Source organism: Zonotrichia albicollis, chromosome 15 (genome assembly GCF_047830755.1).
Source record: "Zonotrichia albicollis isolate bZonAlb1 chromosome 15, bZonAlb1.hap1, whole genome shotgun sequence".
Classification (NCBI taxonomy): Eukaryota; Metazoa; Chordata; class Aves; order Passeriformes; family Passerellidae; genus Zonotrichia; species Zonotrichia albicollis.
Genome location: NC_133833.1, coordinates 1,389,142 through 1,414,319, shown reverse-complemented (window position 1 = coordinate 1,414,319; position 25,178 = coordinate 1,389,142). Strand labels below are relative to the sequence as shown.

Genomic DNA, 25,178 nt, shown 5'->3' with positions numbered 1-25,178 from the left:
CGAGGGCCTGGGCTGTGCAAAGTGAAGGGAATGGAGCTCCCGTGCATTCCTTCTGGGGAAAATGAAGGGAATGGAGCTCCCGTGCATTCCTTCTGTGGAAAATGAAGGGAATGGAGCTCCCGTGCATTCCTTCTGTGCAAAATGAAAGGAATGGAGTTCCCTTCTGCAGTGGAAAGTGAAGGGAACGGAGTTCCCATGCATTCCTTCTGTGGAAAATGAAGGGAATGGAGTTCCCTTTCCTTTCTGCTGTGGAAAATGAAAGGAATGGAGCTCCCATCCCTTTCTGCTGTGGAAAATGAAGTTCCCTCCTCCCCTTTGCCTCCATGCCCTGCCTGTCCCTGGCTCTGCCCTCAGGCTGTGCTGCACAGGGACCCTCAGGGACAGACACAGCAGATTGAGCTCTGCAGCCCCCAAACCTCTCACTGGAGCCCCCCTGAGCAGCCCAGCCTGCTCTGAGCCCAGGGGCAGCAGGGAAGGTCAGAGCAAGCATCTCCCTGCTGCTCTGAGTTTAGGAGCTCCCTGGTCAGCAGAAAATCATGGAGCTGATAAAAGCTAATTGCAAAGATGCCTTTTATGAGTGCCTCCTTTTCCATGGGCTCTGCTCGGCCGAGCTGTTTTATTGATCAGATCCCTTCTATTGCAGCTCAGGGAGGAAAACAAGCAGCCCTTCTGCACTTGTGTTTGCTTTTAATAAAATACAGCAGGCAGAACTTGCTGGGGGATGATTAAAACACAGCCAGAGAATTGGGAGCTGGAGGAAGAAGGGATTTCCTTCTGCCCATTCAGCTCAGGGTTTCCCTGCTCCATGGAACAGCCATTTACCAAGTAAATGCCAAAAGGCAGGAGAAATCTGGGTTGTTCACCTGTGGGGACAGTCTGGGGTGAGGTCAGGGCAGTGTGAGCACAAATACCTGGAAGCTGGGAAATTGTGAGCTCGGAGAAGAGAAGCTTGGAGCAGAGGAAAGGGTTCCTGCTGCATGGAATTGTGGCAGTGGGGAAGGGCTGTGAGCACACCCCACTGTTTGTTATTAGCAATAATGCCACTGGTGGCAGCAGATTAATTCTGGATTAATGTTCCTCTGCTGCTCATCCCTGTGTGTTTGCATCCCATGGGCTCCCTGGCACAGGAGCTGAGAGGTTTTTTAGCTCTGCAGTGCTTCCCAGGCAATTCCTTCCTTCTCCACATCCCTCCCTTCAGCAAACACCTCATCCCTCACTGCTCTCTGGCTGCCCAGACATTCATTGTTCCAGCTTTTGTTTATTTAAAAACAAACACAAACAAACAAAAAAAAACCAGCTTTGAGAGCCCAGATCAAGGATCCAAAAATAGGCAGCCCAGGAGAGACTGAAAGCTCCAATCTTGGCTCGTGGGAACATTTTTAGGTGATGAGCATTAAACAAAACCCAGCTAAAAGGAGCAGGAGGAGCAGCCTGGAGAGAGGTGAGAGGTGGCTGTGGGGTGGCCCCTGCAGCAAGAATTCCCCTGGGATTTTCCATCAGCCATGGAAACCTGCAGGAGGTCGCTGTGCCATGGAGCTGTGGCATCAGATGTTTATTGAAGGGGAGGGATGTGGAGAAGGAAGGAATTGCCTGGGAAGCACTGCAGAGCCAGAAAACCTCTCAGCTCCTGTGCCAGGGAGCCCTTGGGATGCAAACACACAGGGATGAGCAGCAGAGGAACGTTAATCGAGAGTTAATCTGCTGCCACCACTGCCATTATTGCTAATAACAAACAGTGGGGTGTGCTCACAGCCCTTCCCCATTGCCACAATCCCATCCAGCAGGAACTCCTGGCTGCTGGAGATTTGGGGACAAGTTTGCATCCCCCAGGTGCAGGAATAAACAAGGGCAGGGGAAAAATAGTCACAGCAATAAAATGCAGCAAGGAAGATTTAGGAGAGAGCCTAAAAAATTCCCTCCATGTGCTACCCCTGGGGGGCTGCACAAGGAGAATGTGGAATCTCCATCTCCAGATGTCAGGGTGAAGTATAGCTGGGTCTGCTGAAACTGCTCCTCAGGGTCCCTTCCATGGCCTCAGAATCTGCTTTACAGCCTGGAAAGAAACACAGAGCTGAAACAACTGCATGGCAGATTTCCCTGGTGGTGAGTTGGTTTTTTAAGTGACAAATGGGGACTTCCTGTTGGAGAAGCCTGATTGCAGAGTAATGTGATTTTCTGTGAAAAAGCCAACAGAAAAGCTGTTTGCTGGATCTGCTGCCTTGGTGCTGCTCTGAGCTTTTCTTGGATCTGCAAAGTTGGTGCTGACAAAAGATTTTGGTGCAGTTTTCTCTTTGGATGTTCTTCCTCCAGATCAAAAGCCTGATTAAACACAATAAACCAAAGGTGCAGATAACAGGGCAGGAGGCTGTGCCAGCTCAGGGTTTCCTGCTTCCCTGTTCACAGCCCCTTTTTTTCTGGCTGGTTGTCCTGGCTGGCTTTGGGAGGTGTGATGTGAGCAGGGGCTCTCCCTCCTCCTTCCTCAGTGCACCAGGATGAACATCCCAGGATCTCCAGGCTTTCCAGCAGCTTCCATCCCTGGGAGGTGCAGGGACAAGGCCAGGCTTGGAACAGGACAGGGTTAATGTGGAGGGAGCCAGGAATGGTGGGGAGGGTCTTGTACAGGAGCCTGGAGTGCCAGGACACAGGGAATGGCTGCAGCTGGCAGAGAGTGGGTTCAGATGGGATGCAGGGAGGAAATTCCTCATTGTGAGGGTGCCCAGAGCAGCTGGGGCTGCCCCTGCATCCCTGGCAGTGCCCAAGGCCAGGCTGGATGGGTTTGGAGCACCTGGGACAGTGGGAGGTGTCCCTGCCATGGCTGGGGTGGAATGAGATGAGCTCTGAGGTCCTTCCATCCCAAACCATCCCATTCCATCCCATTCCTCCCAACCCAAACCACCCCATTCCATCCCATTCTTCCCAACCCAAACCACCCCATTCCATCCCATTCTTCCCAACCCAAACCACCCCATTCCATCCCATTCTTCCCAACCCAAACCACCCCATTCCATCCCATTCCATCCCATTCCTCCCACCCCATTCCATCCCATTCCTCCCATCCCAAACCATCCCATTCCATCCCATCCCAAACAATCCCATTCCTCCCAACCCAAACCACCCCATTCCATCCCATTCCTCCCATCCCAAACCATCCCATTCTGTGATTTGGGCTGGTCCTTCCCCTCCTCACCCCGTGCTCAGCTGGCTCCAGTCCCAGGGCAGTGGGAGCCACTGGGGACACTGGGGCTGCCCTGCTGGTGGCACCGGTGCCACTCCTTCCTGCAGAACAAATGCCAGGATAAATCACTTTGCACTCTCTCCCTGAGAGATGGGTTTATTTTTTATGTCACCAAGCAGGGTTTGTGAGAGCACATCTCTGTTTCTGTCACGAGCAGCGCAAGTGCAGAGTCAGGGCTGGGTACTCGCTCAGTGCTCACCAGGCTGCTCATTGTGATGTCTCCACACTTTCCCCTCCTCCCTCACTCCCAAGCAATTAACAGGAAACCGAGCTGCTGCCTGAATGGACACATTTCCAGCAATCTTCCTTAATTCTTTATTTACTGTGAAATGAGCGGGGCACAAACTGCAATGTCAGTTCCTCTCCTGGGGCTGGGGCTGCTCCTCCTGCCAGCCCAGCCTCTCCCTGCCCTCTCCCCATGCCTGTCCCCGAGCTGGGATGGAAAGCAGGGTGGGGAACACCTGATTGCTGCCCTGAATGCCTGCAGGGAGCAGCTTCCAGGGAATTGGGGTCACCAAAGCTCAGTGCTCCGTGCTGGGTGTCCCTCCTGACACTGATTTGTGCTAGGAGAGCTCAAAGTTCACTTCTGCACCTTCCAGAGCAGGGCCTGGTGGCATCTCCTGCCAGGCAAAGGGAGGAGGAAGAAGATGGGCAGGAGGAAGAGGAGGAGGAGGAGGAGAAAGAAGAGAAGGAGAAGGAAGAGGAGGAGGAAAGGGAGAAGAAGAAGAGAAGGAGGAGGAGGAGAAGGAGGAAGAGGAGGAGGAAGAAAAGGAGAGGTAGGAAGAGAAGGAAAAAGAAAAGGGGGAGGAGGAGAAGGAGGAAGAGAAAGAAGAGGAGCAGAAGGAGGAGAAGAAGAAGGAGGAGGAGGAAAGGGAGAAGAAGCAAAAGAAAAGGAGGAGGAAGAAGATGGGCAAGAGGAAGAGAACAAGGAGGAGGAGAAGGAAGAGAAGGAGAAGGAAGAGGAGGAGGAAAGGGAGAAAAAGGAAGAAGAAGAGGAGAAGGAGGAAGAGGAGGAGGAAGAAAAGGAAGAAGAGGAGCAGGAGGAAAAGGAGAGGGAGGAAGAGAAGGAAAAGGAAAAGGGGGAGGAGGAAAAGAAGGAGGAAGAGAAAGAAGAGGAGCAGAAGGAGGAGAAGAAGAAGGAGGAGGAGGAAAAGGAGGAAGAGGATGAAAAGGAGCAGGAGCAGAAGGGCTGCAGCAGATAGTGCAGAACTGAGGCAGGTTTGGGGAGGTCAGTGCAGAAATGAGGCAGGTTTGGGGAGGTCAGTGCAGAAATGAGGCAGGTTTGGGGAGGTCAGTGCAGAAATGAGGCAGGTTTGGGGAGGCCAGGCCAATTGATGCCATCACATCTGGGATTTCCAAGGTCAGGGGTGGGATGGGTGCAGGGCAAGGTCCAAAATCCCACTGGGCACAGATGGAGACACTCCTGAATTCTCCATCCGCGCCCTCCATCCCAGGAGGATCTCACCCACAGCAGGCTGTGCAGGGACCTTGAGGAGCCCTGAGCTCTGCCAAATCCCACAAAAATGCTTTTGTGCATCCTCTGGGATGTTGGGAAAGGTCTCAGGGATTTCAGGGGTGCAGGCAGGTTTGTTACACAGGATCCAACCCTGATAAATCCACATTTAACCTTACAGCCACTGTGCCCTTGGCTGGCCCTCCCCAGCCTCTGCTGTAAACCTGGTGCTCAGCAGCCTTTTAAATTTATTATTTATCCTTTATCACTGTTATTTTAGGTTCTATTGTGTCTGGAGGAGCTTCCAGAGGCAGCTGAGGATGGTGGGGTTTGTTCAAGGCAGGCAGCACCTCCTCTTGGGATAAAAATCAATAAATTGGTACCATTACTCCAAAATCTGAGCTCAATTATTATTATTATTATTAATAATGATAATTAATTTCATTAATTCCTAAGGTATTTACAGAGAGGGTCTGGCCACAGTGGGCTGGGTCTCTTGTGCTGGTAGAAATTATATTTAATTGGAGTGAAGGAAATAGAATTAATTAATAGAATTAATGCAGTGGGAGAATCAGCTCTCAAGTTAAGGTGGGTGTTCATTCCTCAAAGGAATAATTTCTTTAAAGGGCAAGTTAGGACCCACTAAAAAGTGCAGCACTGCTGGAGTCAGGGGATTTCAGGGTAAAACAAACTCAGAGCAGAAAGGTGTGTGGTGATAAATGTGCATGGGGGATCTTAAAGGATTGGGGAGAGCAAGAATGAAAAATAGAAATTTTTAAAAATCCAAAATGACAAATTATTCATCGTGAGTGACTGTGAAGTGGCTTGGGAGGCTGCCAGGCCATTCTGGGGGCTGAGAGCCTGCCCGATTTCCTTTCCAGCCCTGGGAAAAGCATCCAGGTAAAAGAAATGGCCCTCAAACAGCTTTTACTTGAGAGAAAAATCTGTTTTTATTTCAATAGCAGCGACATTCCTTTTGTCACATCCAGGCTCTTTTGTTCCCTTCAGTGCTGCAGCTTTGGGTGGAAGGAGTCTGGCAGCCACACCTGGAACTTTTTTTCCAAAAATAACATTTACTTTTGGCCAATTTAATACTTTGCAACTTCTCAGGAAGAGTTTTTCATTTGCTTTCTGAGGGACTGTGTAAATATGAATAAAAGTCAGCTGTTTCACGAGCTGGGAAGAAAATAAAAGAGGAAAAAAAAATAAAAAGCTCCTTTGGCAAACACCCACATGGAAGTTTTTAAAAGCAGCCTCAAACTGCATCTGTAGGCTGCAGCTCCTCCTCCACCCCTGTGTGTCCCTGTGCTCCAGGGAGGGAGAGCAAACAGCAATTCACCATTTTAAAGGCAATTTTGGGGTTTTGGTTATGATGTGCAGTGGTGCTGTGCTGTCCCAAGCATCCCTGTGCTTCCAGCCTGGAACAAGGAGGGAATTCCAGAGGTGAGGTGGCAATTCCCTTCTGCAGCTCTTTCATGGAAATCTCGCCGAGTTTGGGTTTTCTGTGGCACATTTGGAGTGCCCGCAGTTGTTTGGGGCTGGGCGTAATTCATAATCAGGGTTTGGCACAAGCACTGAGACCAGGACAGGAAGGAGATTCAGCAGGGGAAAGTAAAGGAATTTTGCTGAAAAATGCCCCAGAGCATCTTGAATTGAGAGCATTTCCAACCTTCCTGGCCAGCAGAAGCTCTTGCCCTGCCTCAAATGAATCTCCAAAGGAAAACATTTTATATCATATTTTTCACAGAGATTTCAGGCCTTTCTTAAGCTGCTTTACCTGGTTGTGACCAAACCTTTTTCTTGTTTAAAACCACAGAATTTCAAACTAAAGACCTTCATGGATGCTGCCTGTGCCCTTTGCAGTCTCCCAGACCATCCCATCCATAAATCCCTGCAGTCTGAGCATGCTGCAAAACCTCCAAAGTAATTTAGCACAGGAGGAACCCACCCTGAGTCCAGGTGAGCCCAAGAATAAGGAAAATCTGACTCCTGAGAACTGAGCAGACGGCTCAGGACTGACCTTCATATTGGGGATGTTCAGATGTAGATGAATTTTAGATTAAGAGCTACGAATCACAAGCTCTGCCAGCATTCAGAGTTATCTGACACAGAAAGCAGAGCTGGTGCCTTTTTAGAGCAGCAGTTTCCTCACCCTGCTGCTGGTGTGAGGGGGAGAAAGGCTGGGAGGATTTTAGGAGAGGAAATGTAGGTTCTGAGGAGGTTTGGTGAGTTGTGAGCAGAGAGGGAGCACAGCCCGGATCAGAGTTGGGTGGTGAGAAAGGATTCACCCTCCCTCCTGCCCTCAGCTGCTCATTGACATCTCTCACTGCGGTTTTGGTGTTCTGGGAGAGCCAGGCTGTCCCAGGGATGTCTCAGGGCTGAGTCTGAGCGCAGCTGAAGGCTGGGTGTGGATGGCAGAGCTGACAGCGCTCACAAGGCCCCTGTCACGGCCAATAACGCACAGGTGTCACAGGCAATAACGCACAGGTTTCACAGCTGCTGCCTCTGCCTCACACAAACACAGCCTGGCAGGGGCAGGGAGCTGCTGCAGGGGGAACAAAGCCACCCTTGAGGAGTTTACTGCTGTCAATATTTGATCCAGCAGCTCACAACTGCCCGGCCGTGCCCTTTTCTGGGGAGCAGCCCTTGGGCTCTGCTGCCTGCCGGGGCTGTTTTGGTGCTCGAGGATGAAATTGAAGCTTTGCCATTGACAGAGCAATGTGATGTCAGGCTGGGGAGGCTCACAGGGCACGGCTGGGGGCTCTCAGGCCAGGCTGGCACCCAGAAATGCTGTTTGCACATGAGGTGTGGCTCTGTCACCCCAGTGCCACCTGCGACTGGGGAACCCCCAGACTCAGCCAGGTTTGGGTGGGCAAGCCAGAGCATTCCTTAAAGAGCTTTTGAAACACAGAGACATTTCTTCTGTGCTCTGCATTTCAAGCTGGACTCCATTTCGTTTTTGGGGATGTGTCATGTCTCTGTTAATGTCAGTATTTAAGCAAAGTGCTCCATTTTGCCCTGCTGGAATGAGGCTGGATGAAACCTGCCCAGCAATCTGTCTCTGCTGACAGCTGAGGGACTCCTTATCAGCTCTGTCCTTCCTGGGGACAGAGGAGACAGCAGAGACAGGGAAGGCAAGAGGTGCTGTGGGACTGGGCAGAAATGCAGGGAAATAAACCCATTTTTATCTGGGAGAGATCAAGGTGAATCACTTTGATATTTCCTGTTCCTCAAGCGCTGTCATGGGCAGGATATTCTCTTACAGCACTTGGAGTGTTTTGGACTTCTCTGCAGTGATGAGCAAGAAATTGTCTTTGGATTGAGGTGACTCTCACTTCAAAAATAGCAGTTTAGTGTGGGCTGGGAGATCTGGTCCAGTTAACCTCTGCTAACAACTTCTTTTTCTCTGGAAATGATGGGGCTTTGAGGAAAATCACCACCCCAAAAGTGAAATGCGTAGGGAATCGAGCAACAGCTCTTTTTTTATTCAATCCCAGCTTCAATTTAGCAGCTGTTCACCACAGAAAGTGAGGAGCCTCTCGAAATCATGGGTTTAATGGTAAATGCAGTCTTTATTTATGTCAGAGTGACTCTGCTGGCCTCAATCAGGGATCCTACACTGGATGGGACTTAAATGCACTCCCAAGAACTCCTGCATGAGCTGTGGGGGACAGCAAATTCCAGGGGAAGGCTAGAGAGTTCCTAAACATCTTCTGCTCTGTGTTACCCCATAAAAACCCAAAAAACCTGTGTCTGCCAGAAAACTGCACTGAAATCAGCCATCAGAAAGCTGCAAAGCATTATTATAAAGAGGATTTTTTATCTTACACTTACCAAGAGAAGAACAAAGTCTCAGTGATAAGTCCAGTTCTCTACTGAGAGCATGAGATGCAGAAACTGAATTTAATTTAGTTTTAGTTGTTTTAGTTTTTTATTATTTATTATTTAGTTTTGGGAGTTTTTTAGTTATTTTAGTATTTTTAGTTTCGTTTCAGTTTAGTTTATTTATACATGCCCCTCGCTGCTCTGTGGTGCAGCAGAGAGTGCCACAAATGGGTAATTTTGATCACTCAGAGTTATGTCCTAAGGTATTGGTGGTGGGGTTTTGGTAGGATGTGGTAAAAGTGTGAATTAAGAAGGTTCAATGGCAAGGCTCACTCTGCTGCTTGCTACAGGGAGGAGAAGTACAATGGAACAGTGAGTTAAAATTGATGTAGAATGATTTAGAAATGATTTCCACAGTGACCAGAGACTGAAAAGGGTCAGGGAGATGCCCCCAGTGAGTTGTGAGGCTCAGAGGAGCCCTTTGAACTCCTGATGGAGTTTGGGTGCAGCTGGGTCCAGTCTGAGCCTCCTGTGCACAGTTTGTGTCTGATGGAGTTGGCTGCATGGATTTAACCAGAATTAATTCAGGAGCTGAGGTCTGTGATGAATACAGGGTGTCAGCTTTGCCTAAGGAGGAATCTCTCAGTCTCAGGTAAGGAACCTTGTTGTATTTAGGGAAAAAAAGTGTTTGGCTGGAAGTCAAACTGCACACAAGGGGAAAGGTGTGTGTGAGTGTGTGTGAGATCCTCACTTGCTTTGTTCCTTGGTTAATGAGTCTTGGAAAAGCTGCCAGCTGCTCTTCATGTGCTCCTTGTGCTCCGTGTCCCTGCTGCCCTGGGAGGCTTTCCTGCAGCAATTCCTGCCTCTGGAGCCTGTCCCTGCCCATTCCATGTTGGGTTCAGGTTTTCCTGCAGCAATTCCTGCCTCTGCAGCCTGTCCCTGCCCATTCCATGTTGGGTTCATGTTTTCCTGGAGCAATTCCTGCCTCTGCAGCCTGTCCCTACCCATTCCATGTTGGGTTCATGTTTTCCTGCAGCAATTCCTGTCTCTGGAGCCTGTCCCTACCCATTCCATGTTGGGTTCATGTTTTCCTGCAGCAATTCCTGTCTCTGGAGCCTGTCCCTGCCCATTCCATGTTGGGTTCAGGTTTTCCTGGAGCAATTCCTGCCTCTGCAGCCTGTCCCTGCCCATTCCATGTTGGGCTCAGGCTTTCCTGGAGCAATTCCTGCCTCTGCAGCCTGTCCCTGCCCATTCCATGTTGGGTTCATGTTTTCCTGGAGCAATTCCTGCCTCTGGAGCCTGTCCCTGCCCATTCCATGTTGGGTTCATGTTTTCCTGGAGCAATTCCTGCCTCTGGAGCCTGTCCCTGCCCATTCCATGTTGGGTTCAGGTTTTCCTGGAGCAATTCCTGTCTCTGCAGCCTGTCTCTGCCCATTCCATGTTGGGTTCAGGTTTTCCTGGAGCAATTCCTGCCTCTGGAGCCTGTCCCTGTTCCTGGTTTGGTTCAGGGCTCAACCCCATCCCTGCCAGAGCAGGAGGGCCAGTGTGGGTCTGTCTGCAAGGAAATTGGTTTTGCAGAGTGCTCAGCCCACCTGGCACCGTGGTTTGTCACAGACATATTTTATGAAAAATCCTTTTGTCAGGATCTTTTCTCCTGAGAAGCTTCAGCTTCTCCCTGTTCTGCTGCTTTGGAATGTGATCTGGAGAATTATTTACCCAGCATGTGAAATTGTTTTTACTTGATGACCAATGACAGCCCCACCTGTGTCGAGGCTGTGAGCAGCCACAAGATTTTATTACCATTCCATTCCTTTCCTTTGCATGCCTTCTGATGTCTCCTTCCTCTTTTCTTCTAGTGTAGTTTTAACACATAATTTTCTTCTAATATAATATATATAATAAAATAACAAATCAGCTTTCTGAGACATGGAGTGAAGATTCTCATCTCTCCCTGCTCCTGGGACCCATGAGAATCCATGTTTCAGAAGGCTGATTTATTATTTTATCATATATATTATATTAAAAGAAACTGATATATTAAAACTATACTAAAAGAATAGAAGAAAGAATTTCATCAGAAGGCTTGAAAGGAAAGGAATGGAATGATAACAAAAGCTCCTGACTCTCAGAGAGTGTGAGACAGTTGGACTGTGATTGGCATTAATTAAAAACAACAACATGATACCAATAAAAGATGCACCTGTTGCATTCCACAGCAGCAGATAATTATGATTTTTCTTTTCCTCTGAGGCTTCTCAGGAGAAAAAACCCTAGCAAAAGGATTTTTTATAAAATATGTCTGTGACAGTGGTGTGCCAGGTGAGCTGGGCTCAGCCTGGCATCTGGAGCACCCCTGTATTCCCCAGGGCCACCAGTGCAGCCTTTCCATGCTGGCTCCTGGATTGCCATTGTTTTTTGGGGGGTTTTGTCTGTTTGTGAAGATTTTTTTCTCCCCATTTTAGAAATTGTTTTTGGGGTTTTTATTTCGCTCATATATAGAAAGTTTCAATTATTGGAGAAGTCTCCTTGATAGCAAGATGGTACAGATATTGTGTAACATCAGTGCACACTAAAATTACATTTTTTCTAGAAGAACTAAGGAAGAAAGATTCCCCCTAACTGGAATTTTGACATACAAAATCGCTGAAAAGTTTTTCATCCGTTTTGCCGGAGAAATCAGAATTAATTTTATGCTGATATCTCTCAGGGTGAAACCATAGCAGGTATTTTGTCCTAGGGAAGAACTCCAGAGCAGGAGCACAGGAGAGTGGATTTTTGGCTTTTTCCTCCAAATTCAGGTCGGAGGTCAGGCCTTAGGGACACAGAGGTGAACCTCCAGACCTCTCTCCCTTTTCTTTGCCAAACACAGCAGCAGTTTTGGAATCAGCAGATTGCCCAAAGAGCCACCAGCTGAAGCTTTAAGCTGCAAACAGGGGCCAGCCAAACTCTCCCTTTTTTTAACAAAAATATCCTTTTGACTCCAGCAAATTTCCCTTGCAAAATGCTGTCTAATACACACAGTAATTCTGAATTACTCCTGTGGCGAGCACCAGCCAGGTCTGCAGAGCGGGGGGCTCATCTGCATTGCAAAGCTGCCGTCGGTGTCTGGGAAGGCTGAGGCACTTTTATTCTGATTTCCCTTTGAAGCCAAGTAACCACCGTGGCATTATCTGCATCTGGGCTGGCACTGACAGGCTGTGGTGGTGCCTTTATCCCTGGCTCCCTGGAGACAGCACAAGGGGTAATCAACAGCCTCGAGTGCTCCGAAACTGAGCCTATTTTTTCCACTGGATTAGCAGCAGCAAATGCACAAGCACATTATTAAGATGGTGCATTCATTTCTTTGGAGTCAGGATGGAATTTTGATAGAGTTAAAAACCCATTAATATTTACATCACTTAGTGGTGCTGGGAGTAAGTACATTTATTTTAACTCAAGCTGCAAAGCATTTGGTTCTTTGTAATTACAGCGCTGCTATTAAGTATTCATAAAGCTGCACAATAGAGTGTCACAGGAAACCTGGTTTAATTTAGTGGTAAGTCAATGTTTTAGGTCTGTGTAAAAACAGAAACTAATTTACCAAGCCTTCTTGCTTGTGTTTTCCCACCTGGGCTTTGCAAACTTTCCTCAGCTTGGCTCTGTTCAAGCTCCTTTTTGTACCTGGGGAAGTTGGGAAGTTGCTGGGGGAGCCTTGCAGGTGTGCAGGTGGTTTGGGATGGGCACAGGTAGGATGGGGGAGAGCTGGAAAGGTGCCTGATGGAAAAAGAGCTGGAATTGCTGGTGTAAGGCAGCTGGACATGGGCTGGAGGGTGCCAGGGGCCAAAACAGCGAGGGCACCTGGATCCTGCAGTGGGTGTCTCCAATCTGCATTTATGGGAGATCCTGGCACTAATCCCTGTGTTTCTCCCCTGCAGGATGAGGTCTCTCCTATGGACATTGAACTCCCAGCTGCCTGAGCCTGCTGCCTGTGATGGAAGAGCTGGATGTGAATGTGAGGTATGCATCAAAATGCACCTGCAGGGCTGCAGGGGAGCATTTCCCCCCTGGTGCAGGTAAATCTCTCTGCTCATGCAGCAGGGCCTGGTTTGGGGTTTCCTGGAGCTCCTCTGAGCTCGTGACATCACCCTGGTGTTTGAGAGATGTCAAACGTGGCCCAGACAAGTCAAGGATTTCTTTTCAGTAGAAAATGTTATGAATTTTGAAAAGGTTGCAGTGTGATGCTGGAGAGACGTTCCTGGAAATTTTTGACAGTTCAGTTTGGAGCTTGCATTCATCACAGCTCGAGGGAGGTGGCAGACCTCATTTTCTCTAATTCCAGAGTAGAAAAATAAATGACCCACGAGTATTCCCTATTTATATTTTATTTGATTTTTTAACTTCACGTGGCTCAGAGATTGTTATTGGGTACATTTATTACAGGCAGTAGGTTAATGAGATCCTGTCAAGGGGTTTGAAATGAAAACCTCAATTTTGTCACGGCAATCCGGAGAGGCCAAGCTTTGCCTGGCTTGGGCTCTTACCAGTGTAAATCACAATTGTGCCATGTTTGGGACTGTGAAAACCTCCCCAGACTCTGGTGAGGCTCCATCATCCCCCTGCAGAGCATTCCCAGGTGCCAGGAATGAAGCAGAGCCTCTGGTCTGACAGCCCCTCCATATGTCATGGCAGCTAAATCTCATTCTCTTGTATTTCTGGAGCACAGGTGACCCTTATCTGCACCAGTTCTGCATGGCAGTTTTGCCCTGCATTTTCTGCCTTTTTTCCCTGACCTTTTCCCTCGGCTCCTTCTCCTCCTTTCACCTCCACCCACCTTTTTTTTTCCCACTCCTTTTTTCCCAACTTTTTTTTCTGCCATTTTCCCCCAACATGGTTTTTCCCACCTGATTTTTCCTTCCTTTTTCCCCACCTTTTTTTCTTTAGCCTGTTTTTTTCCTGGCTTTCCCTCCCTTCTTTTTCCTGCACCTTTTTCCCTGCCTTTTATTCCCCCACCTTTTTTTCTCCCTCACCTTTCTTCCCATTTCTTTCCTCTTTACCCATTGCAACAATTTAGGAAATGGCATTTAACTAAGAATCTGAGCTTTGCTCCAAGCTGGCACCTGATTTTCCTGGGCTGGCTGAAGCTTTCCTTGGAAAATCTCCTTAATGCTGATAGGGGAAGACGTGTGCTAATGGCTTCACAAACAATTCCAGGGGTGTTAATTAATTAATGGCTTTGAAATGGCTCTGATGTCTCAAGGGCAAGGCTGTTACAGACCAAGACAAGTTTGATTCCTGAATTTTCGGGTCACAGATAAAGGCTCAGCACAAACCTGTGGGGAAAGGAAGAGGGCTGCAGGCAGCCAGGAAATTTGAGATTCCCCAGTGGAAACTCTCCTTTTATTCTAATCAAATTGCAGATTCCTCTGTCTCCTTTATGGATGCTGGCTTTTCCCATACATGGGAAATATGGAAATATTGATCCAACAGTTTTTTTCCAGGCAGATTTTGGGATATTGTCCTGAATGCTTCAGTAAAGAGTTCTTGTTTCCTCAGGTTGTTACAGTCTGGATAAACAGGTGGAAAATAAAGTCCCCAGCACCTTTAATGCTGGTAAACAGCTTTTACAAAACCCCTTTAATTCCAGCTGCTGGTGAAGGCAGACTCCCTTTGCAAAAACAAGGTATTATTTCAGTTTGCCACAGCAGTAATTGCCTTTTATTTTTAAGCTGAGCCCCCAAACCCGCTGAATTTTAGATTGATGTTAATTGCTTCCAAACTTGGCTTTATCAGCTTTACTTTTCTCACTTTGCTGCTGAAGGTGTTTTTGTGGCTTGAAAAGTGCAGAGCCCTCCAGCAGCTCTGTGTGCAGCTCATTAATCTTATCTTGACTTTGAGGAATGAGCAGCAAGGCGAGGGAACGAGGAATCACATCGGTTTGGGTTGGTTGTGTTTGTTTGGAAGCAAAGGCAAAATCCCAATTTTTAACCCAAAACTCTGGTACAGAGGCACAGGGTGCTGAGAGCTGGCCTCCATCCGCACCCCTGGCAGGGAATTGTGTGTTTGGGGAGTCCCAAATCCTGGAGTTTGCTGTGCTGGTTCCTTCTTTCCATGGAGCTGGGATGGGTTTGGCTCCTGGTGCTGTGCACGGCAGGAGGAGGCAGGGAGGGTCCTCAATCCCCTCTCCCCATCCAAACCTGGGAGAAACAGGAGCAAAAGCCATGGAGGGAGAGAGGGGGACCCAAAGCCCCATCCCTGGAGCTCCAGGATGTCCTGGAGGAGCTGGGGGTGCCCTCAGTGCCAGCCACTCCTGAGAGTGGGCTCACTGACTGCAACCAAACAGGCACCAACATGGCCCAAAGTGTAGGAAATGGAAGGAGCTGAGGGAAGAGTTTGTGTGCTCTGAGTGCCCTGGCAGTGGGGATCCATGGAGAGCAAACAGCTGAGGCTGCAATGAAGTGTTTATTCCTGTGTACACAAGGTCTTTGCAAAACCTCTCCAGCTCCTACACTTGGAGCCATTAAATCATTGTTTATCTCGAGTCCTTTGATCACACTTGTGTTTAGGTGAGAAATAGCAGGCTATAAAATGTCATTTAACAGGCCACACTCAGCCTGGAGCTCTCTTCCTCCTTCCCTTTCCAAGGGAAGATCAGCTCTAATCCTTCTGTGGGATCAGCAGCACCCAGCCAGAGAGGGATTTGCTCTTGCATTTCTGCAGAGATCAATGAACTGATGGGGAAGATTTTCTGCCAAACCCTTCTCCACCTGGTCCCCCAGGCTGGGGAAGGGTCTGGAGCGCCAGGAGGGGCTGAGGGAGCTGGGAAGGGGCTGGAGAATTCCTGAGGGAGCTGGGAAAGGGCTCAGCCTGGAGCAAAGGAGGCTCAGGGGCTCTTGTGGCTCTGCACAGCTCCTGACAGGAGGGGACAGGGACAGGATGAGAGGGAACGGCCTCAGGGCAGGCTCAACTACTGGAAAGGGGTTTTTTGGCTACTGGAAATCCTTGGTATTTGGGGGAAAAAGTCTCTTTTCTAAATTGGGAAAGTTGAGGGAAAAGTTCTCTTTTGGGGGGAAATTCTCTTTCCTAAATGCTCCCTCCAGCCCAGGCCCTGCTCCACGGGGGAGTCACAGCCTGGGTGTTTTTCATATTGTTCAACTCTTTTCTCAGTTTCTAGGGAAACACTTTAAAGCACTATATTTATGGGAACATCTTTCCAAACACCTCCGCCAACACTTAATTAATGGAGTTTTTGAGCCTGGCTCCAGCTCCTGCAAATTAACAGTGTGCTCTGATGGCAGCTGTGCAAGGGAGACCCCCAGGCTCTGGAAATAGAGCAGGGGTGCAGAGGGGCAGCTCCTGTTGGTGTTTGTGCCCAGCCCCGTGGGGAGCTCAGGTCCCCACACACCTCTGTGAGGTTTCATCTGCTTTTATCAGAGCAGTCTGTGCTCGTGGAAATTCCCTGCACTCAGAGCTGCCCCACAAAAATGAACTTTTTGATGTCTTGGATCACATTTTGATGTCTTGCATCACATTTTGATGTCTTGCATCACATTCAGAACATGCACTTAGCTGGGCATGGAGAAGGAGGTTTAGCTAAAATCAAACCAAGGAATTGAAGTGTTCTGCTGTTGAGTCAAGGGCATTCCAGGTCCTTGCTTAGAGAGGAACACCTGTCTGGAGCCTCCACAAAGTGAGGCCATAAAATTGAGCTGGTGAACACCAGGGGCTTGGAGGTTTCTGGCTGCCACCACTGGAATTATCTTTAACAAACTTTGGGTTTTATAGTAAAGCTCAAAATGAACTGGGAACTGTTTTTGTGTGGCCTGGAGTCACACAGGGGGTCAGGGAGGGTCTCAAATAAAATGTATTTTAGAAATCAGTGTTTTATCCTGCCAGTGCCAAGTCTTCCATTAGCAGAGGTAACTGCAAGGAACTTTTTTGTTCCTCTGGAGGTTTGAAACTGGGAAGCTCTCCAGGAAATATCAGAAGTTAGACAGCCAATAGCTGTGTTTGTCTTTGCTGTCCAAGGTGTAAACAGGCAGTGGGAAAAGGGCACAGCTGGATATTTTAATACCCAGCCTTGTGCCAGGACCCTTCCAAGGGTCTTGACTAAATGCCGCTCATCTGACAATATTTTCCTGACTACAGATATTGTTTGAAAAAGCAGAGCAGGACCTCCCTGGTTTCTGATTTGAACATCTTGCAAGCCCTGGGCTTTGGGCAAAGATGGGAACAAAGGTTTGAGAAAGAGAAGTCAGAATGAGAATGACTGAGAAGTGCCAGAGGGGGTTTGATCAAGTGGTGACAAATCTCTGGGCATAGGGCAGGGCTTATCTGGGGGGAATTTTTACAGGAAAAGGTGTAATAAGACGGGGCATTGAGTGCTTTGAGCCCAGGAGCAGCAGCACAACTCCTGAAGAGCTGTGGGCTCTGTGCACACCAGTTCTGCACCTGGGCATTGCAGGAGGCAATAATTCTCAAATTCTCCATTCTGTGAGAAATCTGGGCACTCAGAGTATGTTTGGTGTGAGCCCAAACCTTTATTTACCCGCTCTGTATCATGGATCTGCACCCAGTCCCTCCCTGTTTCTAAACTCCTGAGGGAAAGCTTGAGTGGTGCATGTGTGTAATGGGGATGTCTCTGTGAGGTAAAATCATTCTGTACACAGCCAAATGACAAATATTCTTGTGCAGAAATGCACCCTGGGCTCTGCCTTCAGCACTGGGAGAATATGGAGGGGAAATGAATGAGAATTATTGGGAATATTGGAAATGGATGAGATTTATTTGGAATATTGGAAATGAGGAGCTTCAGTCCACCTGCTCTCTTGAGCACAACTCTGTGCTCTGTTTGCTGTTGAGCATTCAGCCTTGTGTGTGACAGGAGGGAGGCAAAGCCACCTAGAAAAGAGGGGATAATCACATTATGGTTATGGAATATTCACCAAAATCAGGATTGCTCTTCTGCTTCTTTCATCCCCCTCTGTTTCTCATGGAGCTGCTGTTGGCTTGGCAGAGGCCATGGGCTCACTTTGGAGCAGCAATTCTAATTAGGAACTGATCAGGGCATTTCTGATTAAACTTGTGTTTGATCTTTGGTTTTATTCAGCATTTACAAAGAGAAATGATTGTTACCACATCTCTGCTGGGCTGTGTAGTGTGTCTAACTGCCTGCCTAAGCCAGAGATTTGGTTTTTTTTCATTGTTGTGGAGTGTAAATCAGAGATTTGGGTTTTTTCATTGTTGTGGAGTGTAAATCAGAGATTTGGGTTTTTTCATTGTTGTGGGGCATTTGGCACCTCCATTAAAACCCTCTGGCTCTGCACAGAGCCCCAGCTCACCCAGCAGAGCTGCTCCATCCCTCGGAGCATCCTGGAGCCTCCTCTGGGCAGCTCCAGCTCCTCCCTGGGCTGCAGCCCCCAAAGGGTTGAGATGACACAGGGGGAATGTTCAGCACCTGAAGGGGACAGCTGGATTAAAGTCTGCAGACTTGCAAATATATTATAGGGAAAAAAAGATTAATCCAGGGTGCTGCAGAGCCCAGGTGGATGTGCCAGGGTGGGATTGGGTGGAACAAGGGCGCTCCTGTGTTAGAGGGTGCCAAACAAGGGATTAGCAGCAGCTGCCTTTGCTCCATGTAAACACTGTGATCTTGATCTCCTGCTGATTTCAGGAGTTAATTTTAGCTTACATTCTAGGTGACAGTCTAATGGGTTTTGAGGGCTGTGCTCACATGCATCAGCCCTGCAGTGGTATCTGCTCACATGTGGGTGTAAATTATGTAACTGGGGATGTGCTGCCTGCCAAGGAGCAGTGGCAGGCCTTAGGCAGAGCCCGGAGCTCCCCAGGCCTGGCTTTATTTCCTCCCTCATTCCCCAGGCCTGGCTTTATTTCCTCCCTTCATTCCCCAGGCCTGGCTCTATTTCCTCCCTCATTCCCCAGGCCTGGCTCTGTTTCCTCCCTCATTCCCCAGGCCTGGCTCTGTTTCCTCCCTCATTCCCCAGTGCAAACTCCTGCCCCTGGCTCAGACCATGAGAAATCAGCTCCTGGTCCTGGATGAGTGCTCAGCCCCAGGTCCAGTTTTCACTGGGAAAATGCAAAGTTCTGCTGTGCCAGCTGGGAGAGAGCAGGGAGCAGAGCTCAGGGATGCTGGGCTGGCACTGGCAGCTCCCTGAGCCTCACCTCAGTCCTGGGGGCATGCTGGGCACCACAGTGGGGAAAATATCCCTAAAGCTTGGGAGAGACTCCCAAAGCGGACAGGGGATGGGGGAAGATCTGGAGAGGCCATAGGGGAGCAGCTGAGGGCACTGGGATTGTGTGGCTGGAGAGGCTGAGGGGGTGGGAGGTGATAGAGATAGAGAGAGATAGAGATAGAGATGACAGAGATGGGAAAAGGGGGCACTATTTTAAAGTAAGATAAAAGGAGGATTTAGATTAGGTGTTAAGAAGAAATTCTTTACTCAGTTCTAGTGAAAGGTGGCCCTGTCCATGGTGGGGGAGTGAAGGTAGATGCTCTTTAAGATCCCTTCCAAGCCAAACCTTTTTGTGGTTCTGTGATTCTATAAAAATACAGCAGCAGGACCCCTGAACCTTTCTACAAGCAGAGCACCAACCACAAGGACTGAAAGGTGATGTACAGCCGGATCCAGGCTGGCATCTGGAATGTGTTTCGGGGTCTGCAGCACCAATCTCTGCTCTGGGACAGGGACAGGACCCAGGGCAGGGTCGGGCTGGATTTTGGGAAAGGTTCTTCCCCAGGCTCCCCAGGGATGGGACACTGCTCCAGGGATGCCAGGGTGGGATTTTGGGGCTGGACTGGATGATCCCGTGGGTCCCTCCCAGCTCAGGATATTCCAGATTCGGTCCCTGGGGCTGAGGTGGGAGCAGGGCTGGAGGTGCCGGGGTCTCCCCAGGTCCCCCCGTGTGTGGCAGCCCCAGCAGGTCCCTGTCCCCAAACCGGGGAGAGCTCCCAGCACGGATTGACTGCTCAGCCCACACACAGCAATTTCTGAAACATTCAAACTGCCTGTCTTTGCTTCATCCTGACAATTGGTTTTAATCAGTGTTATCAGCTGCTTAAAACACTTCATTCTCTGGAGCTCTGCAGCTTTCAGCCTCCGGGAGAGCCATGGGGCAGGGCTGGGGATGGTGTCAGGAGTTTTGTTTCAAACCAGCACAAAAGGAGAAAACCTCATCCCTCATCAATACACTTTCAAAAATAACTCATCCCTTCCCTCCCACCCCACTGCCACAATTTATTTTTTTCAAAAATTCACTCAAATAAGTGAATCATATGACCGAGTTATTTTGATACGTGGAGTGCTGTTTATTCCTGGCTTGTCAATACTTTAATTAATTTCAGCCTGTTTCTAAAACAGAAGTGAAGGACATAATTGACTGGGATCTGCTGGGAGCTGTCCTGCCATCTGCACGGGCTGAAGTGAAGCAGTGCAGCATTTAAAGGCATTAAAGGAAATTAAATGCCTCTGGATTAATGCTGACTTCTGATTAATATTTCAGAAAAGGATGTGGGAACAGCTGGAAAGGCAGAGATCAAATCATCACTTCCCCATTGTCATGTTTCTGTACTGAGCCACATTATCAGCTTTACTCATAAACAGCTTATCTCGATTTGTAGGTGCTTAAATCCTAATGATTTTTTTATGCCTGGGAATAATCAGGGAAGCAGGAAAGAGGAGAGGCCAATGACAGCTTATTTGTGGTTATGAAATGTTCCAGAGGGAAAAGCCCTGGCTGGAAATGATCAACCCAAGCCTTTATTCCCCCCTCCCCAGGGAATGTTAAACCAAGAGAACTCTTTGAGGCTCCCAGAGCTGTGAGTTTTTAACCTCAGGGGTTTCCCCTCTGTGTGCACTGGGATCCAGGGAAGGTTCCTGCTCTGCCCCCATGGCTGATCTGTGCTCTTTAACTGCTGCAGGAAATATGCAAAAGCCCTTGAGCTCATTTAGAAAAGTTGGGGTGTTTACAGGAAAGTGAAAATTGAGCTTGAAAGAGTAATTACCCTTCTTTTTACTTTCACATTAATGACTATGCAGAAGAGCTTTTTAAATATGTCCATATGTGGGTTTTAAGCATTCATTCCCCATCAGTATTTCACCTTTTTCCTTAAGTGATTTCTATATTCCTGCTAACCAGCAATCATTTTGCCTGAATCTCATTTCCTCATAATAGCAAACCCATCAATCTCTGCTGTATTAAAGAGGGAAGCAAGCTTGGGAGCCAGAGCTCTCCGATTTGATAAAAGATGTTATGCAAACCATTGATTTCAATTTACAGCAATATCCACTTCTTCCATTATTAACAGCTTGGAATTACTCAGACTGAATAATTAACATGTATTCCTGGTGATGGATTATTCCAGAGGCTGAAAGAGCCCAGATGAAATCCCTGCTGCACCCCAGTGAGCATCTGCTGTTTGATGTTCCCCAGGGGAGCAGTGGGAAATGGCACAGGGGAAACAATCCCAAAAGTGATTTCAGAGCTAAAATTCCTCTCCCAGATGTGCCAGGGGCAGTTCCTGCTCTGCTCAGAGCCTGGTGGTGACCACTTCTGCCCAGGGATGCCACCAGGATGCCACCACCCTCAGCACAGGGTGGGAAATGTGGATTTAAAACTCTCTAAGGTGAAACCTCCCAGGCAATGTCTGGAGATGTGGCTCAGGGCTGCGCTCCTCTGGCTTGTTTGGGTGAGTAAAACTCAACATTTCTGGGTGCCAGGAGTTTCTAATCTCTTCTAGCTTTTCTCCAAACCAGGAGAGCTCAGTGAGATAAAGTGTAAAAAGCCAGGAATGTTGTTGAGTACATAAAAGGTGACCCCAGGGCCAGTCAAGGTAAAACCCAATAACAGGTTTTCCATTTTTCAATTACCTGAGCAATCTCCCAGCATTAATCCTGGGTGTCCAACACTGCTCTGCAGGCTGAGAAGGAATTTCCCTGCTGAATCAGTGCCAAGTGTTGCTTTTAATGCCAGTTTATCTCCAGCCACAATTGATAACAGGAAAACCCCCTTCCCCACCTGCAAATGTAAAGTCACACAAGCAGGTGAAGGTTTAGGATGCAGTTTATTCAAGATGTTTCATTAGAAAGAGCTTTAGGACAAAAATATCAAAATTTTGTAATAAAATCAGGTTTAGGAGGAATTTATTGCATGCTGGGTGTTACCTTCTGAAAAAAAACAACTTTCTTTGATGCAGCAAATTATTTGTAGAAATGCAGATTTAAAATACGGCTGACATTGTGTGTGTGGGTTTTGTGTTATTCTTTCTTTTTCTTTTCTTCCTCTTTGTTAACTGAAAGAAATTATTGATCTCAGAGTGGGGGAAAATTAGCACTTGGAAAAAAAATTATTTCCTTTTCCTAACTCTGGAAAAATTACTAAGTAAAAAAAAAAAAAAAAAAAAAAAGGAGGTAAAAAAAAGCCAGACTGTTCTGTAGCACAGAGTGAAGAGAGAAGAAGGCAAAACATTATGTAGATTTCAAAACTGAAGATGTAAAATGCTTGTCTGGAGGAAAGTTTGAACCCATTAGTCCTTGTCACATCAGGAACTGTAGTGACAAAGAGTGATGGGTTCAGAATGGAAAAGGGGAAATTGAGGTTACAGGAAGGAAAAAATCCTTCCCTGTGCGGGTGGGATGGGATTCCCAGAGCAGCTGTGGCTGCCCCATCCCTGGAGTTTCCCAGGCCAGGCTGGACAGGGCTTGGAGCCATCTGGGACAGCAGAAGGTGTGGAATGAGATGAGATTTAATGTCCCTTCCAAGCCAAACCATTCTGTGATTTTACGATACTAAAACCTTGTGAAAAAAAAATGGAAAAAGCTATAGGGAAAAAAAAAAAAAGCCCAAACTGCTTTTGTATGGAAAATAACTATTTGTGTGTAAAGAGAATGGAGATGTGAGGAAATGACATATAAACTGTGAGGAAATGTTATGTACATTGTGAGGAAGTGAAATACACGACTCCCAAAACTCAAATCTGCACTATTGCACAACGGGTCAGGAGTCAAACAAAACTAAAGAATTCCCAGAACATGTAAAAGAACTCGAAGGAATATTTGAATATGTATAATCTTCATAAATATGCATCTGATCAGTGCAATGAAAAAAGCATATAATGAAAGTTGGTTTAACCAACTGGTGTGCTCTGGGCAGTTTGTCAAGCTGTCTCCTGTCCCTTTTGTCCCTTATTAAAATTTGAAAAATGTTACGGGCGAGCCTTGTTTCTGACACCTTTGTCTCTGGTTCCCCAGTTCCAGTGAGGGCTTCGGCATCGCGGAGAAGATCCTGCTGCTCTCCTTCGTCTCCGCCGTCATCCTCATGGCCATCCTGGGCAACCTGCTGGTCATGGTGGCCGTGTGCCGGGACAGGCAGCTCCGGTGAGCCCCTCCTGCTGCTGCAGCGCCAGCTGAGCCGGGGGTTTTTAATGCATTAATCCCGCGATAAATAGGAAATGCAGCCCAGCTCCATAAACCAGTCTGGGCTGAGTGACAGAGGCTCCAAGCAGTACCAGCTCTCCTGAAATGTGGCTGCTTCAGAGGCTGGGGGTGTAGGGACCAGAGCAATGGCTCTGGAGCACCGGGAGTGTTTGAATTGCCTGTAAACGCTGGGCAGGAGCAATCAAAAATTGCAAAATCAGGCTGTTTGGCTGATTTTGAACAATGGGATCTGCTGTGGGTTCTGGCGGTGTTCACAGGGGTCCCAGGGCGAGAATCTTGACTCCATGTTTCAGAAGCCTGATTTATTATTTTATATTAATATTATATATTATAATAATATATAATTATAAAAATATAATACAATTAATATATTATATTACAACTATACTAAAAGACTAGAAGAAAATATTTCATCAGAAGGCTTGAAAGAAAAAGACTAGAATCAGAATGATAATGAAAGCTTGTGACTCTCAGAGTCTGAGCCAGCTAACTGTGATTAGCTATTAATTAGAAACAGCCACATGAGACCAATCAAAGATGCACCTGTTGCATTCCACAGCAGCAGAAAATTATTGTTTGTCTTTTCCTCTGAGGCCTCTCAGCTTCTCTGGAGAAAAATCCTGGCAAAGGGATTTTTCAGAAAATATCATGGCTACACCTGCCCTCGGCTCATCCCACAGGGCTGGCACCATTTTAATTCCCATCCTCATTTTTTAGCATTCTCTGTAGAAAACCAGGCAAATCAGTGAAAAGCACACCTAAGCAGCAAACCCCAGGTTGGCTCTGGCCCTTTTCCATCTCAGATTTCCCAATGAGCTCATCAGCAGCACACAGACCAAGGTCTGGTAGCAAATGTTGCCCATGATTTGAGGGGGTCACAGGCACAATTCCTGTCTCAAGGCTGCTGCTAACCCTGGGAATTGTTAGCCTAGCCTTAGGAGCAGAGAGAGAGATTTAACAGCCTCTATTCATGTGCTGCGTGGGATTTTTAATGGATTTAATTCTATTTTATTGTTGTGATTTAAAAAGTACTCTTCAAGTTAAAATTACAGCTTCAGTCTAGATTATTCTCAGTGCTTTCTGGAAGGATTTTCTCCATTTACAAGTTAAAATAAAATCCCTTTCCTCCACCCCAGAGTCTCCAGTGCGAGCTGTGAGGCTGAGCCACGTGCAGAGGCCTGTGAGCATCCATTTGCCTCCTCTGGGTGAGCAGAAAGATTTAGGCCAGGAAAATGGGGGATATTTAACTTTAAATACCAGGAGCAAGCCAGGGCTGACCATATAAAGTGAGGAGTGTGATAGAGAGAAGCTTTTAGTGTGATGGAGCAGATTAAACCCAAATTCAAGCTGGAGTCTCTGTCCATGTGTGGAGGCTGCACTGAACCCACCCTAATTTTGTGATCTGCCTTGCAGGAAAATCAAGACCAACTATTTCATCGTGTCCCTGGCCTTTGCTGACCTGCTGGTGTCGGTGCTGGTGATGCCCTTTGGAGCCATGGAGCTGGTCCAGGACAACTGGATCTATGGGGAGATGTTCTGCCTGGTGAGGACCTCGCTGGACGTGCTGCTGACCACAGCGTCCATCCTGCACCTCTGCTGCATCTCCCTGGACAGGTACAGCTGCACAGGGGCACTGCTGGAAGGCTCTGAGGGGTCTGGGCTATCCTGAGCTGCCAGAGGGCAAAGATGGACTTGCTGGCAATGGCAGAGCAATAAATCCCTCCCAGGGGCTGATGTCGGAGAGAATCCTGCTGAGGGCAGAGAAATTTGGAATGGGATGAGATTTAGGGGAAGGCTTTGGTTGTTCTGGGCCCAGCTCTGCTGGCAGCACTGACCAGGTGTGATTCTGTTCCTCCTTTGGAGTAAAAACACCTGGAATGTGTCCAGAGGTGGGAGCTGAGCTGAGGCAGAGAGAAGGACATCGTGCACAGGGGTTGTTCCGGCAAAGAGGCTCCTCTGCTCCCAGGATGAGGGGAAACAGCCTCAAACTGCACCAGGGCAGGCTCAGGGTGGGCACAGCAGGAATTTCCCCATGGAAAGGGGGCTCAGGGCAGGCTCAGGGTGGGCACAGCAGGAATTTGCCCATGGAAAGGGGGCTCAGGCACTGGCACTGCCCAGGGAAGGTTGGAGAGCCCATCCCTGGAGGTGGCACCTGGATGTGACACTCAGTGCTCTTGGTGCCAAGGTGGGGATTGGGCACAGGTCTTCTCCAGCCTAAATCTCCTGGGAGATCCTG

The 25,178-nt window shown here is 48.0% G+C and overlaps 1 protein-coding gene across 9 annotated transcripts in view; it reads left to right on the top strand.

The window, feature by feature from the left end:
- The window catches only part of HTR4 (5-hydroxytryptamine receptor 4), a 69,413-nt gene that overhangs the window by 7,641 nt on the left and 36,594 nt on the right, over positions 1–25,178 (top strand). For 8 of the 9 annotated variants that reach the window (XR_012582819.1, XR_012582818.1, XR_012582820.1 and 5 more), the window contains exons 2-4: positions 12,428–12,509; positions 22,757–22,882; positions 24,356–24,556. Coding sequence is in view for 5 of the 9 variants with exons in the window: in XM_074552365.1 (XP_074408466.1) it covers positions 12,484–12,509; positions 22,757–22,882; positions 24,356–24,556 (353 nt within the window). In the remaining 4 variants the exon portion in view is untranslated. Of the gene's footprint in view, positions 1–6,504; positions 6,648–12,427; positions 12,510–22,756; positions 22,883–24,355; positions 24,557–25,178 lie in introns of all 9 variants that reach the window. The other variant, XM_074552364.1, reaches the window with a different exon arrangement.